Below are 14,212 nucleotides of genomic sequence, written 5' to 3' on the forward strand. Positions count from 1 at the left end.
GGGTGAGGAGAAAGGGTTAGGAGAAAGGGTTAGGGTGAGGAGAAAGGGTTAGGAGAAAGGTTTAGGAGAAAGGGTGAGGAGAAAGGGTGAGGAGAAAGGGTTAGGGTTAGGAGAAAGGTTTAGGGTGAGGAGAAAGGATTAGGGTGAGGAGAAAGGGTGAGGAGAAAGGGTGAGGAGAAAGGGTGAGGAGAAAGGGTGAGGAGAAAGGGTTAGGGTGAGGAGAAAGGGTTGGGGTGAGGAGAAAGGGTTGGGGTGAGTAGAAAGGGTTGGGGTGAGTAGAAAGGGTGAGGAGAAAGGTTTGGGGTGAGGAGAAAGGGTTGGGGTGAGGAGAAAGGGTTGGGGTGAGGAGAAAGGGTTGGGGTGAGGAGAAAGGGTTGGGGTGAGGAGAAAGGGTTGGGGTGAGGAGAAAGGGTTGGGGTGAGGAGAAAGGGTTAGGAAAAAGGGTGAGGAGAAAGGGTTAGGGTGAGGAGAAAGGGCTTTAGGGTGAGGAGAAAGGGTTGGTGTGAGGAGAAAGGGTGAGAAGAAAGGGTTAGGGTGAGGAGAAAGGGTGAGGAGAAAGGGTTAGGGTGAGGAGAAAGGGTTAGTGTGAGGAGAAAGGGTGAGAAGAAAGGGTTAGGGTGAGGAGAAAGGGTGAGAAGAAAGGGTTAGGGTGAGGAGAAAGGGTGAGGAGAAAGGGTTGGGGTGAGGAGAAAGGGTTGGGGTGAGGATAAAGGGTTAGGGTGAGGAGAAAGGGTTGGGGTGAGGAGAAAGGGTTGGGGTGAGGAGAAAGGGTGAGGAGAAAGGGTTAGGGTGAGGAGAAAGGGCTTTAGGGTGAGGAGAAAGGGTTAGGAGAAAGGGTGAGGAGAAAGGGTTAGGGTGAGGAGAAAGGGCTTTAGGGTGAGGAGAAAGGGTTGGTGTGAGGAGAAAGGGTGAGAAGAAAGGGTTAGGGTGAGGAGAAAGGGTGAGGAGAAAGGGTTAGGGTGAGGAGAAAGGGTTGGTGTGAGGAGAAAGGGTGAGAAGAAAGGGTTAGGGTGAGAAGAAAGGGTTAGGGTGAGGAGAAAGGGTGAGGAGAAAGGGTGGGGTGAGGAGAAAGGGTTGGGGTGAGGAGAAAGGGTTAGGGTGAGGAGAAAGGGTTGGGGTGAGGAGAAAGGGTTGGGGTGAGGAGAAAGGTTTGGGGTGAGGAGAAAGGGTTGGGGTGAGGAGAAAGGGTGAGGAGAAAGGTTTGGGGTGAGGAGAAAGGGTTGGGGTGAGGAGAAAGGGTTGGGGTGAGGAGAAAGGGTTAGGGTGATGAGAAAGGGTTGGGGTGAGGAGAAAGGGTTGGGGTGAGGAGAAAGGGTTAGGGTGAGGAGAAAGGGTTAGGAAAAAGGGTGAGGGTTAGTAGAAACGGTTGGGGTGAGGAGAAAGGGTTGGGGTGAGGAGAAAGGGTTGGGGTGAGGAGAAAGGGTTGGGGTGAGGAGAAAGGGTTGGGGTGAGGAGAAAGGGTTGGGGTGAGGAGAAAGGGCTTTAGGGTGAGGAAAAAGGGTGAGGAGAAAGGGTGAGGAGAAAGGGTTAGGGTTAGTAGAAAGGGTTGGGGTGAGGAGAAAGGGTGAGGAGAAAGGGGAACAGTAGAGAGGAACAAACCTGTTGGGGGCGGGACGCATCTCTCACATTGATGAAGCCAATCACGTCGCGGGGAGGGTCTGGCTCCGGCCAGGTGGGCAGGTATGGGATCAGGTACACCTTCTCCAGATTGGCTAGTCCTGGGTGGAGGGGCGGGGCCTCCACTGGCTCTCTGGCAGGCTTTAGAACCCGTCCCAGTGGATTTTGGGTAGTGGAGTTCTTGTTGCTAGAGTCGTTAGCGGAGCTAGCTGGGCTAGCATTGTTAGCTTTAGCCTGTGACGTAACTAGGGCGTATTTCGGGTTGACTAGTTTCCTAGCAATGGCTGCGGAGACAGGGGCGGGGGTGGCGATAGGGGTGAAGTCAGGGATAGGCTCCTCCTCCAGCGGAACCTTGGCGAGGGACACGCCCCTAGAGGTCATGTAGAGGTCACGGAACTGTTTGTCGAACGTCTCCACTGCCTGACCGCTCAGAACCGTGATCAGGTTCCGGTCCAGACGAGACGCCGACCACGTGAAGCTGAGGAGAGAGAACATACAGGGTCAGAGGTCAGGGTACCTGTATGATCCAGTCACAGCTCTGTCTCCGTCTACCAGCATGTATCTCTGACTGAGAGGGTCAGAGGTCAGGGTACCTGTATGATCCAGTCACAGCTCTGTCTACCAGCATGTATCTCTGACTGAGAGGGTCAGAGGTCAGGATACCTGTATGATCCAGTCACAGCTCTGTCTACCAGCATGTATCTCTGACTGAGAGGGTCAGAGGTCAGGGTACCTGTATGATCCAGTCACAGCTCTGTCTACCAGCATGTATCTCTGACTGAGAGGGTCAGAGGTCAGGGTACCTGTATGATCCAGTCACAGCTCTGTCTACCAGCATGTATCTCTGACTGAGAGGGTCAGAGGTCAGGGTACCTGTATGATCCAGTCACAGCTCTGTCTACCAGCATGTATCTCTGACTGAGAGGGTCAGAGGTCAGGGTACCTGTATGATCCAGTCACAGCTCTGTCTCTGTCTACCAGCACGTATCACTGACTGAGAGGGTCAGAGGTCAGGGTACCTGTATGATCCAGTCACAGCTCTGTCTACCAGCATGTATCTCTGACTGAGAGGGTCAGAGGTCAGGGTACCTGTATGATCCAGTCACAGCTCTGTCTCTGTCTACCAGCATGTATCTCTGACTGAGAGGGTCAGAGGTCAGGGTACCTGTATGATCCAGTCACAGCTCTGTCTCTGTCTATCAGCATGTATCTCTGACTGAGAGGGTCAGAGGTCAGGGTACCTGTATGATCCAGTCACAGCTCTGTCTCTGTCTACCAGCATGTATCTCTGACTGAGAGGGTCAGAGGTCAGGGTACCTGTATGATCCAGTCACAGCTCTGTCTATCAGCATGTATCTCTGACTGAGAGGGTCAGAGGTCAGGGTACCTGTATGATCCAGTCACAGCTCTGTCTCCGTCTACCAGCATGTATCTCTGACTGAGAGGGTCAGAGGTCAGGGTACCTGTATGATCCAGTCACAGCTCTGTCTCCGTCTACCAGCATGTATCTCTGACTGAGAGAACCTCGGACCTTCTGAGCCGAACGAGTGTAGAACTCTACTCCTTCACTACATCGCACGCGCAGGTTCTAGAGGACAGAGAACACACACACACACACACACACACACACACACACACACACACATTAATACATATTATTATAACCTGTTGTCAGAACACAGTCATCAACCACCCTGCAGTGTTCCAGTTAAAACCAGATAATTACAAATTATTACATGAAATTAATAATAGTATTGTGATGTCATTATGGGGTATTGTAATGTCATTCTGGGGGTATTGTGATGTCATTATGGGGTATTGTGATGTCATTCTGGGGGTATTGTGATGTCATTATGGGGGTATTGTGATGTCATTATGGGGTACTGTGATGTCATTGTGTTAAAAGTCAAGGGGTCTGAATACTTTCCCAATGCACTGTCTTTAGAGTGGAGTCTATGCGGTTGATTTAATTGTGTGCGTGCGGGTGTGTATGTGCACGTGCGTGCGTGTAATTGACTGCAGCAGCAGTATGGAATGTACTGAATGTTGTTCTGGAAGCTTCTGAAACTAAAACACTTAACAAGAGTTAAACTGCAGAACTAGTTCCTCTGTTCTCCACAGAATACATATAGACAGAGAGAGATAACAGACAGATAAACTGCAGAACTAGTTCCTCTGTTCTCCACAGAATACATATAGACAGAGAGAGATAACAGACAGATAAACTGCAGAACTAGTTCCTCTGTTCTCCACAGAATACATATAGACAGAGAGAGATAACAGACAGATAAACTGCAGAACTAGTTCCTCTGTTCTCCACAGAATACATATAGACAGAGAGAGATAACAGACAGATAAACTGCAGAACTAGTTCCTCTGTTCTCCACAGAATACATATAGACAGAGAGATAACAGACAGATAAACTGCAGAACTAGTTCCTCTGTTCTCCACAGAATACATATAGACAGAGAGAGATAACAGACAGATAAACTGCAGAACTAGTTCCTCTGTTCTCCACAGAATACATATAGACAGAGAGAGATAACAGACAGATAAACTGCAGAACTAGTTCCTCTGTTCCCCACAGAATACATATAGACAGAGAGATAACAGACAGATAAACTGCAGAACTAGTTCCTCTGTTCTCCACAGAATACATATAGACAGAGAGAGAGATAACAGACAGATAAACTGCAGAACTAGTTCCTCTGTTCTCCACAGAATACATATAGACAGAGAGAGATACCAGACAGATAAACTGCAGAACTAGTTCCTCTGTTCTCCACAGAATACATATAGACAGAGAGAGATACCAGACAGATAAACTGCAGAACTAGTTCATCTGTTCTCCACAGAATACATATAGACAGAGAGATAACAGACAGATAAACTGCAGAACTAGTTCCTCTGTTCTCCACAGAATACATATAGACAGAGAGAGATACCAGACAGATAAACTGCAGAACTAGTTCCTCTGTTCTCCACAGAATACATATAGACAGAGAGAGATACCAGACAGATAAACTGCAGAACTAGTTCCTCTGTTCTCCACAGAATACATATAGACAGAGAGAGAGATAACAGACAGATAAACTACAGAACTAGTTCCTCTGTTCTCCACAGAATACATATAGACAGAGAGAGATACCAGACAGATAAACTGCAGAACTAGTTCCTCTGTTCTCCACAGAATACATATAGACAGAGAGATAACAGACAGATAAACTACAGAACTAGTTCCTCTGTTCTCCACAGAATACATATAGACAGAGAGAGATAACAGACAGATAAACTACAGAACTAGTTCCTCTGTTCTCCACAGAATACATATAGACAGAGAGATAACAGACAGATAAACTGCAGAACTAGTTCCTCTGTTCTCCACAGAATACATATAGACAGAGAGAGATAACAGACAGATAAACTGCAGAACTAGTTCCTCTGTTCTCCACAGAATACATATAGACAGAGAGAGATAGCAGACAGATAAACTGCAGAACTAGTTCCTCTGTTCTCCACAGAATACATATAGACAGAGAGAGATAACAGACAGATAAACTGCAGAACTAGTTCCTCTGTTCTCCACAGAATACATATAGACAGAGAGAGATAACAGACAGATAAACTGCAGAACTAGTTCCTCTGTTCTCCACAGAATACATATAGACAGAGTGAGATAACAGACAGATAAACTGCAGAACTAGTTCCTCTGTTCTCCACAGAATACATATAGACAGAGAGAGATAACAGACAGATAAACTACAGAACTAGTTCCTCTGTTCTCCACAGAATACATATAGACAGAGAGAGATACCAGACAGATAAACTACAGAACTAGTTCCTCTGTTCTCCACAGAATACATATAGACAGAGAGAGATAACAGACAGATAAACTGCAGAACTAGTTCCTCTGTTCTCCACAGAATACATATAGACAGAGAGAGATAACAGACAGATAAACTGCAGAACTAGTTCATCTGTTCTCCACAGAATACATATAGACAGAGAGAGATAACAGACAGATAAACTACAGAACTAGTTCCTCTGTTCTCCACAGAATACATATAGACAGAGAGAGATAACAGACAGATAAACTGCAGAACTAGTTCCTCTGTTCTCCACAGAATACATATAGACAGAGAGAGATACCAGACAGATAAACTACAGAACTAGTTCCTCTGTTCTCCACAGAATACATATAGACAGAGAGAGATAACAGACAGATAAACTGCAGAACTAGTTCCTCTGTTCTCCACAGAATACATATAGACAGAGAGATAACAGACAGATAAACTGCAGAACTAGTTCCTCTGTTCTCCACAGAATACATATAGACAGAGAGAGATAACAGACAGATAAACTGCAGAACTAGTTCCTCTGTTCTCCACAGAATACATATAGACAGAGTGAGATAACAGACAGATAAACTGCAGAACTAGTTCCTCTGTTCTCCACAGGATACATATAGACAGAGAGAGATAACAGACAGATAAACTACAGAACTAGTTCCTCTGTTCTCCACAGAATACATATAGACAGAGAGAGATAACAGACAGATAAACTGCAGAACTAGTTCCTCTGTTCTCCACAGAATACATATAGACAGAGAGATAACAGACAGATAAACTACAGAACTAGTTCCTCTGTTCTCCACAGAATACATATAGACAGAGAGAGATAACAGACAGATAAACTGCAGAACTAGTTCCTCTGTTCTCCACAGAATACATATAGACAGAGAGAGATACCAGACAGATAAACTACAGAACTAGTTCCTCTGTTCTCCACAGAATACATATAGACAGAGAGAGATAACAGACAGATAAACTGCAGAACTAGTTCCTCTGTTCTCCACAGAATACATATAGACAGAGAGAGATAACAGACAGATAAACTACAGAACTAGTTCCTCTGTTCTCCACAGAATACATATAGACAGAGAGAGATACCAGACAGATAAACTACAGAACTAGTTCCTCTGTTCTCCACAGAATACATATAGACAGAGAGAGATAACAGACAGATAAACTGCAGAACTAGTTCCTCTGTTCTCCACAGAATACATATAGACAGAGAGAGATAACAGACAGATAAACTGCAGAACTAGTTCCTCTGTTCTCCACAGAATACATATAGACAGAGAGAGATAACAGACAGATAAACTGCAGAACTAGTTCCTCTGTTCTCCACAGAATACATATAGACAGAGAGAGAGATAACAGACAGATAAACTGCAGAACTAGTTCCTCTGTTCTCCACAGAATACATATAGACAGAGAGAGATAACAGACAGATAAACTGCAGAACTAGTTCCTCTGGTCTCCACAGAATACATATAGACAGAGAGAGAGATAACAGACAGACTGTCAGTACTACAACCAGACAGACAGACAGAAACAAGACAGTCTGTCAGGACTACAACCAGACAGAAACAAGACAGTCTGTCAGGACTACAACCAGACAGACAGACAGACAGACAGACAGACAGACACGTCTGTCAGGACTACAACCAGACAGAAACTAGACAGTCTGTCAGAACTACAACCAGACAGACAGACAAGAGAGTCTGTCAGTACTACAACCAGACAGACAGACAGAAACAATACAGTTTGTCAGGACTACAACCAGACAGACAGACAGACAGACAGACAGACAGATACAGACAGACAAGACAGTCTGTCAGGACTACAACCAGACAGACAGACAGACATACAGACAGACAAGACAGTCTGTCAGGACTACAACCAGACAGACTGACAGAAACAAGACAGTCTGTCAGAACTACAACCAGACAGACAGACACAGACAGACAGTCTGTCAGAACTACAACCAGACAGAAACTAGACAGTCTGTCAGAACTACAACCAGACAGACAGACAAGAGAGTCTGTCAGTACTACAACCAGACAGACAGACAGAAACAATACAGTTTGTCAGGACTACAACCAGACAGACAGACAGACAGACAGACAGACAGATACAGACAGACAAGACAGTCTGTCAGGACTACAACCAGACAGACAGACATACAGACAGACAAGACAGTCTGTCAGGACTACAACCAGACAGACTGACAGAAACAAGACAGTCTGTCAGAACTACAACCAGACAGACAGACACAGACAGACAGTCTGTCAGAACTACAACCAGACAGACAGACAGACACAGACAGACAAGACAGTCTGTCAGTACTACAACCAGACAGACAGACAGACACAGACAGACAAGACAGTCTGTCAGTACTACAACCAGACAGACAGACACAGACAGACAGTCTGTCAGAACTACAACCAGACAGACAGACAGACAGACAGACACAGACAGACAAGACAGTGTGTCAGTACTACAACCAGACAGACAGACAGACAGACAGACAGACAGACAGACAAGACAGTCTGTCAGAACTACAACCAGACAGACAGACAGACAGACAAGACAGTCTGTCAGAACTACAACCAGACAGACAGACAGACAGACAGACAGACAGACAGACAAGACAGTCTGTCAGAACTACAATCAGACAGACAGACAGACAGACAAGACAGTCTGTCCATACTACAGACAGACAGACAGACAGACAGACAGACAGACAGACAGACAACCAGACAGACAGACATACAGACAGACAAGACGGTGTGTCAGTACTACAACCAGACAGACAGAGACAAGACTGTGTGTCAGACAGACACACCCAGGATGTGTTAAACACTTTGAGAGTTGACTTGAGTCTGAGTGCCAGATGGACAGGGTTGAGAGTGTTGGTTTATTAAAGGTAGACTCAGCGATATGATGGAACAGACAGACAGAGACAAGACAGTCTGTCAGGACTACAACCAGACAGACAGACAGCAGGGTTGAGAGTTTTGGTTTATTAAAGGTAGACTCAGCGATATGATGGAACAGACAGACAGAGACAAGACAGTCTGTCAGGACTACAACCAGACAGACAGACAGCAGGGTTGACAGTGTTGGTTTATTAAAGGTAGACTCAGCGATATGATGGAACAGACAGACAGAGACAAGACAGTCTGTCAGGACTACAACCAGACAGACAGACAGCAGGGTTGACAGTGTTGGTTTATTAAAGGTAGACTCAGCGATATGATGGAACAGACAGACAGAGACAAGACAGTCTGTCAGGACTACAACCAGACAGACAGACAGCAGGGTTGAGAGTTTTGGTTTATTAAAGGTAGACTCAGCGATATGATGTAACAGACAGACAGAGACAAGACAGTCTGTCAGGACTACAACCAGACAGACAGACAGCAGGGTTGAGAGTTTTGGTTTATTAAAGGTAGACTCAGCGATATGATGGAACAGACAGACAGAGACAAGACAGTCTGTCAGGACTACAACCAGACAGACAGACAGCAGGGTTGAGAGTTTTGGTTTATTAAAGGTAGACTCAGCGATATGATGGAACAGACAGACAGAGACAAGACAGTCTGTCAGGACTACAACCAGACAGACAGACAGCAGGGTTGAGAGTTTTGGTTTATTAAAGGTAGACTCAGCGATATGATGGAACAGACAGACAGAGACAAGACAGTCTGTCAGGACTACAACCAGACAGACAGACAGCAGGGTTGAGAGTTTTGGTTTATTAAAGGTAGACTCAGCGATATGATGGAACAGACAGACAGAGACAAGACAGTCTGTCAGGACTACAACCAGACAGACAGACAGCAGGGTTGAGAGTTTTGGTTTATTAAAGGTAGACTCAGCGATATGATGGAACAGACAGACAGAGACAAGACAGTCTGTCAGGACTACAACCAGACAGACAGACAGCAGGGTTGAGAGTTTTGGTTTATTAAAGGTAGACTCAGCGATATGATGGAACAGACAGACAGAGACGAGACAGTCTGTCAGGACTACAACCAGACAGACAGACAGCAGGGTTGAGAGTTTTGGTTTATTAAAGGTAGACTCAGCGATATGATGGAACAGACAGACAGAGACAAGACAGTCTGTCAGGACTACAACCAGACAGACAGACAGCAGGGTTGAGAGTTTTGGTTTATTAAAGGTAGACTCAGCGATATGATGGAACAGACAGACAGAGACAAGACAGTCTGTCAGGACTACAACCAGACAGACAGACAGCAGGGTTGAGAGTTTTGGTTTATTAAAGGTAGACTCAGCGATATGATGGAACAGACAGACAGAGACAAGACAGTCTGTCAGGACTACAACCAGACAGACAGACAGCAGGGTTGAGAGTTTTGGTTTATTAAAGGTAGACTCAGCGATATGATGGAACAGACAGACAGAGACAAGACAGTCTGTCAGGACTACAACCAGACAGACAGACAGCAGGGTTGAGAGTTTTGGTTTATTAAAGGTAGACTCAGCGATATGATGGAACAGACAGACAGAGACAAGACAGTCTGTCAGGACTACAACCAGACAGACAGACAGCAGGGTTGAGAGTTTTGGTTTATTAAAGGTAGACTCAGCGATATGATGGAACAGACAGACAGAGACAAGACAGTCTGTCAGGACTACAACCAGACAGACAGACAGCAGGGTTGAGAGTTTTGGTTTATTAAAGGTAGACTCAGCGATATGATGGAACAGACAGACAGAGACAAGACAGTCTGTCAGGACTACAACCAGACAGACAGACAGCAGGGTTGAGAGTTTTGGTTTATTAAAGGTAGACTCAGCGATATGATGGAACAGACAGACAGAGACAAGACAGTCTGTCAGGACTACAACCAGACAGACAGACAGCAGGGTTGAGAGTTTTGGTTTATTAAAGGTAGACTCAGCGATATGATGGAACAGACAGACAGAGACAAGACAGTCTGTCAGGACTACAACCAGACAGACAGACAGCAGGGTTGAGAGTTTTGGTTTATTAAAGGTAGACTCAGCGATATGATGGAACAGACAGACAGCGACAAGACAGTCTGTCAGGACTACAACCAGACAGACAGACAGCAGGGTTGAGAGTTTTGGTTTATTAAAGGTAGACTCAGCGATATGATGGAACAGACAGACAGAGACAAGACAGTCTGTCAGAACTACAACCAGACAGACAGACAGCAGGGTTGAGAGTTTTGGTTTATTAAAGGTAGACTCAGCGATATGATGGAACAGACAGACAGAGACAAGACAGTCTGTCAGGACTACAACCAGACAGACAGACAGCAGGGTTGAGAGTTTTGGTTTATTAAAGGTAGACTCAGCGATATGATGGAACAGACAGACAGAGACAAGACAGTCTGTCAGGACTACAACCAGACAGACAGACAGCAGGGTTGACAGTTTTGGTTTATTAAAGGTAGACTCAGCGATATGATGGAACAGACAGACAGAGACAAGACAGTCTGTCAGGACTACAACCAGACAGACAGACAGCAGGGTTGAGAGTGTTGGTTTATTAAAGGTAGACTCAGCGATATGATGGAACAGACAGACAGAGACAAGACAGTCTGTCAGGACTACAACCAGACAGACAGACAGCAGGGTTGACAGTGTTGGTTTATTAAAGGTAGACTCAGCGATATGATGGAACAGACAGACAGAGACAAGACAGTCTGTCAGGACTACAACCAGACAGACAGACAGCAGGGTTGAGAGTTTTGGTTTATTAAAGGTAGACTCAGCGATATGATGGAACAGACAGACAGAGACAAGACAGTCTGTCAGGACTACAACCAGACAGACAGACAGCAGGGTTGAGAGTTTTGGTTTATTAAAGGTAGACTCAGCGATATGATGGAACAGACAGACAGAGACAAGACAGTCTGTCAGGACTACAACCAGACAGACAGACAGCAGGGTTGAGAGTTTTGGTTTATTAAAGGTAGACTCAGCGATATGATGGAACAGACAGACAGAGACAAGACAGTCTGTCAGGACTACAACCAGACAGACAGACAGCAGGGTTGAGAGTTTTGGTTTATTAAAGGTAGACTCAGCGATATGATGGAACAGACAGACAGAGACAAGACAGTCTGTCAGGACTACAACCAGACAGACAGACAGCAGGGTTGAGAGTTTTGGTTTATTAAAGGTAGACTCAGCGATATGATGGAACAGACAGACAGAGACAAGACAGTCTGTCAGGACTACAACCAGACAGACAGACAGCAGGGTTGAGAGTTTTGGTTTATTAAAGGTAGACTCAGCGATATGATGGAACAGACAGACAGAGACAAGACAGTCTGTCAGGACTACAACCAGACAGACAGACAGCAGGGTTGAGAGTTTTGGTTTATTAAAGGTAGACTCAGCGATATGATGGAACAGACAGACAGAGACAAGACAGTCTGTCAGGACTACAACCAGACAGACAGACAGCAGGGTTGAGAGTTTTGGTTTATTAAAGGTAGACTCAGCGATATGATGGAACAGACAGACAGAGACAAGACAGTCTGTCAGGACTACAACCAGACAGACAGACAGCAGGGTTGAGAGTTTTGGTTTATTAAAGGTAGACTCAGCGATATGATGGAACAGACAGACAGAGACAAGACAGTCTGTCAGGACTACAACCAGACAGACAGACAGCAGGGTTGAGAGTTTTGGTTTATTAAAGGTAGACTCAGCGATATGATGGAACAGACAGACAGAGACAAGACAGTCTGTCAGGACTACAACCAGACAGACAGACAGCAGGGTTGAGAGTTTTGGTTTATTAAAGGTAGACTCAGCGATATGATGGAACAGACAGACAGAGACAAGACAGTCTGTCAGGACTACAACCAGACAGACAGACAGCAGGGTTGAGAGTGTTGGTTTATTAAAGGTAGACTCAGCGATATGATGGAACAGACAGACAGAGACAAGACAGTCTGTCAGGACTACAACCAGACAGACAGACAGCAGGGTTGAGAGTTTTGGTTTATTAAAGGTAGACTCAGCGATATGATGGAACAGACAGACAGAGACAAGACAGTCTGTCAGGACTACAACCAGACAGACAGACAGCAGGGTTGACAGTTTTGGTTTATTAAAGGTAGACTCAGCGATATGATGTAAATGCAGAAAGTAAACAGCATAGTAGGTCAACTTCCACAACAACGAAGAGCGTTGAAGTAGAGGCTCAACTCTCTAGGCTCTTTTGGTGCCCTGACTCTTGTGAACAGCGTGAAGCCAACCTGAGACAATACCGTGTGTGACCGTGTGAGAGCGCAGTGTTGCATCTCGCTCATCGTAATATCTCCGGCTCAACATCACAAAGTCTACCTTTAAGACAGGCTCAAACACGCACAGATAAAGTCTTTTGAAATGATTCTTCAAGTATCTGAAACCTAGGTTTGGTTGGTGTGTGTGTGTGTTGTGGTGTGTGTGTGTGTGTGGTGTGTGTGTGTGGTGTGTGTGTTACCTTGAGGTGTCCCTGGTGCATGTTGGCTCTAGAACACATGTCCAGGAAGCAGGAGACGGCAGACGTGTCGATGACGATGTAGACAGGAACTCTCCTCTTATAGGCTGCATCTAACAGGTCCTTATAGATGTCAACGTCACTAAACTGATCCATCACTACTGCGATCACCTGGAGAACAGACACACAGAGGTTATAACCCTGACCCATCAAACAGGTCCTTATGTCATCACAGTGGCTATAATCTGTAGTCTGTACTGTGTGTAGTCTACCTTCTGAGCCTGTGATATAGTCTGTAGTCTGTACTGTGTGTAGTCTACCTTCTGAGCCTGTGATATAGTCTGTAGTCTGTGTAGTCTACCTTCTGAGCCTGTGATATAGTCTGTAGTCTGTACTGTGTGTAGTCTACCTTCTGAGCCTGTGATATAGTCTGTAGTCTGTAGTGTGTGTAGTCTACCTTCTGAGCCTGTGATATAGTCTGTAGTGTGTGTAGTCTACCTTCTGAGCCTGTGATATAGCCTGTAGTCTGTGTAGTCTACCTTCTGAGCCTGTGTTATAGTCTGTAGTCTGTAGTGTGTGTAGTCTACCTTCTGAGCCTGTGATATAGTCTGTAGTCTGTACTGTGTGTAGTCTACCTTCTGAGCCTGTGATATAGTCTGTAGTCTGTAGTGTGTGTAGTCTACCTTCTGAGCCTGTGATATAGTCTGTAGTCTGTAGTGTGTGTAGTCTACCTTCTGAGCCTGTGATATAGCCTGTAGTCTGTAGTGTGTGTAGTCTACCTTCTGAGCCTGTGATATAGTCTGTAGTCTGTAGTGTGTGTAGTCTACCTTCTGAGCCTGTGATATAGTCTGTAGTCTGTAGTGTGTGTAGTCTACCTTCTGAGCCTGTGATATAGTCTGTAGTCTGTAGTGTGTGTAGTCTACCTTCTGAGCCTGTGCTATAGTCTGTAGTGTGTGTAGTCTACCTTCTGAGCCTGTGATATAGTCTGTAGTCTGTACTGTGTGTAGTCTACCTTCTGAGCCTGTGATATAGTCTGTAGTCTGTAGTGTGTGTAGTCTACCTTCTGAGCCTGTGATATAGTCTGTAGTCTGTACTGTGTGTAGTCTACCTTCTGAGCCTGTGATATAGTCTGTAGTCTGTACTGTGTGTAGTCTACCATCTGAGCCTGTGATATAGTCTGTAGTCTGTACTGTGTGATGTCTACCTTCTGAGCCTGTGATATAGTCTGTAGTCTGTAGTGTGTGTAGTCTACCTTCT

At 45.4% G+C, this 14,212-nt stretch overlaps 1 protein-coding gene across 1 annotated transcript in view; it reads right to left on the reverse strand.

The window, feature by feature from the left end:
• LOC139568461 (protein FAM83G-like) overlaps positions 1–14,212 on the reverse strand; it is a 49,660-nt gene that overhangs the window by 32,626 nt on the left and 2,822 nt on the right. The window contains exons 2-4 of the mRNA XM_071390290.1: positions 12,959–13,126; positions 3,081–3,205; positions 1,600–2,095 (exon numbers count right to left, since the gene is read on the reverse strand). Coding sequence (XP_071246391.1) covers positions 1,600–2,095; positions 3,081–3,205; positions 12,959–13,126 — 789 coding nt within the window. The remainder of the gene's footprint in view (positions 1–1,599; positions 2,096–3,080; positions 3,206–12,958; positions 13,127–14,212) is intronic.

Source organism: Salvelinus alpinus, chromosome 2 (genome assembly GCF_045679555.1).
Source record: "Salvelinus alpinus chromosome 2, SLU_Salpinus.1, whole genome shotgun sequence".
NCBI classification, from domain to species: Eukaryota; Metazoa; Chordata; class Actinopteri; order Salmoniformes; family Salmonidae; genus Salvelinus; species Salvelinus alpinus.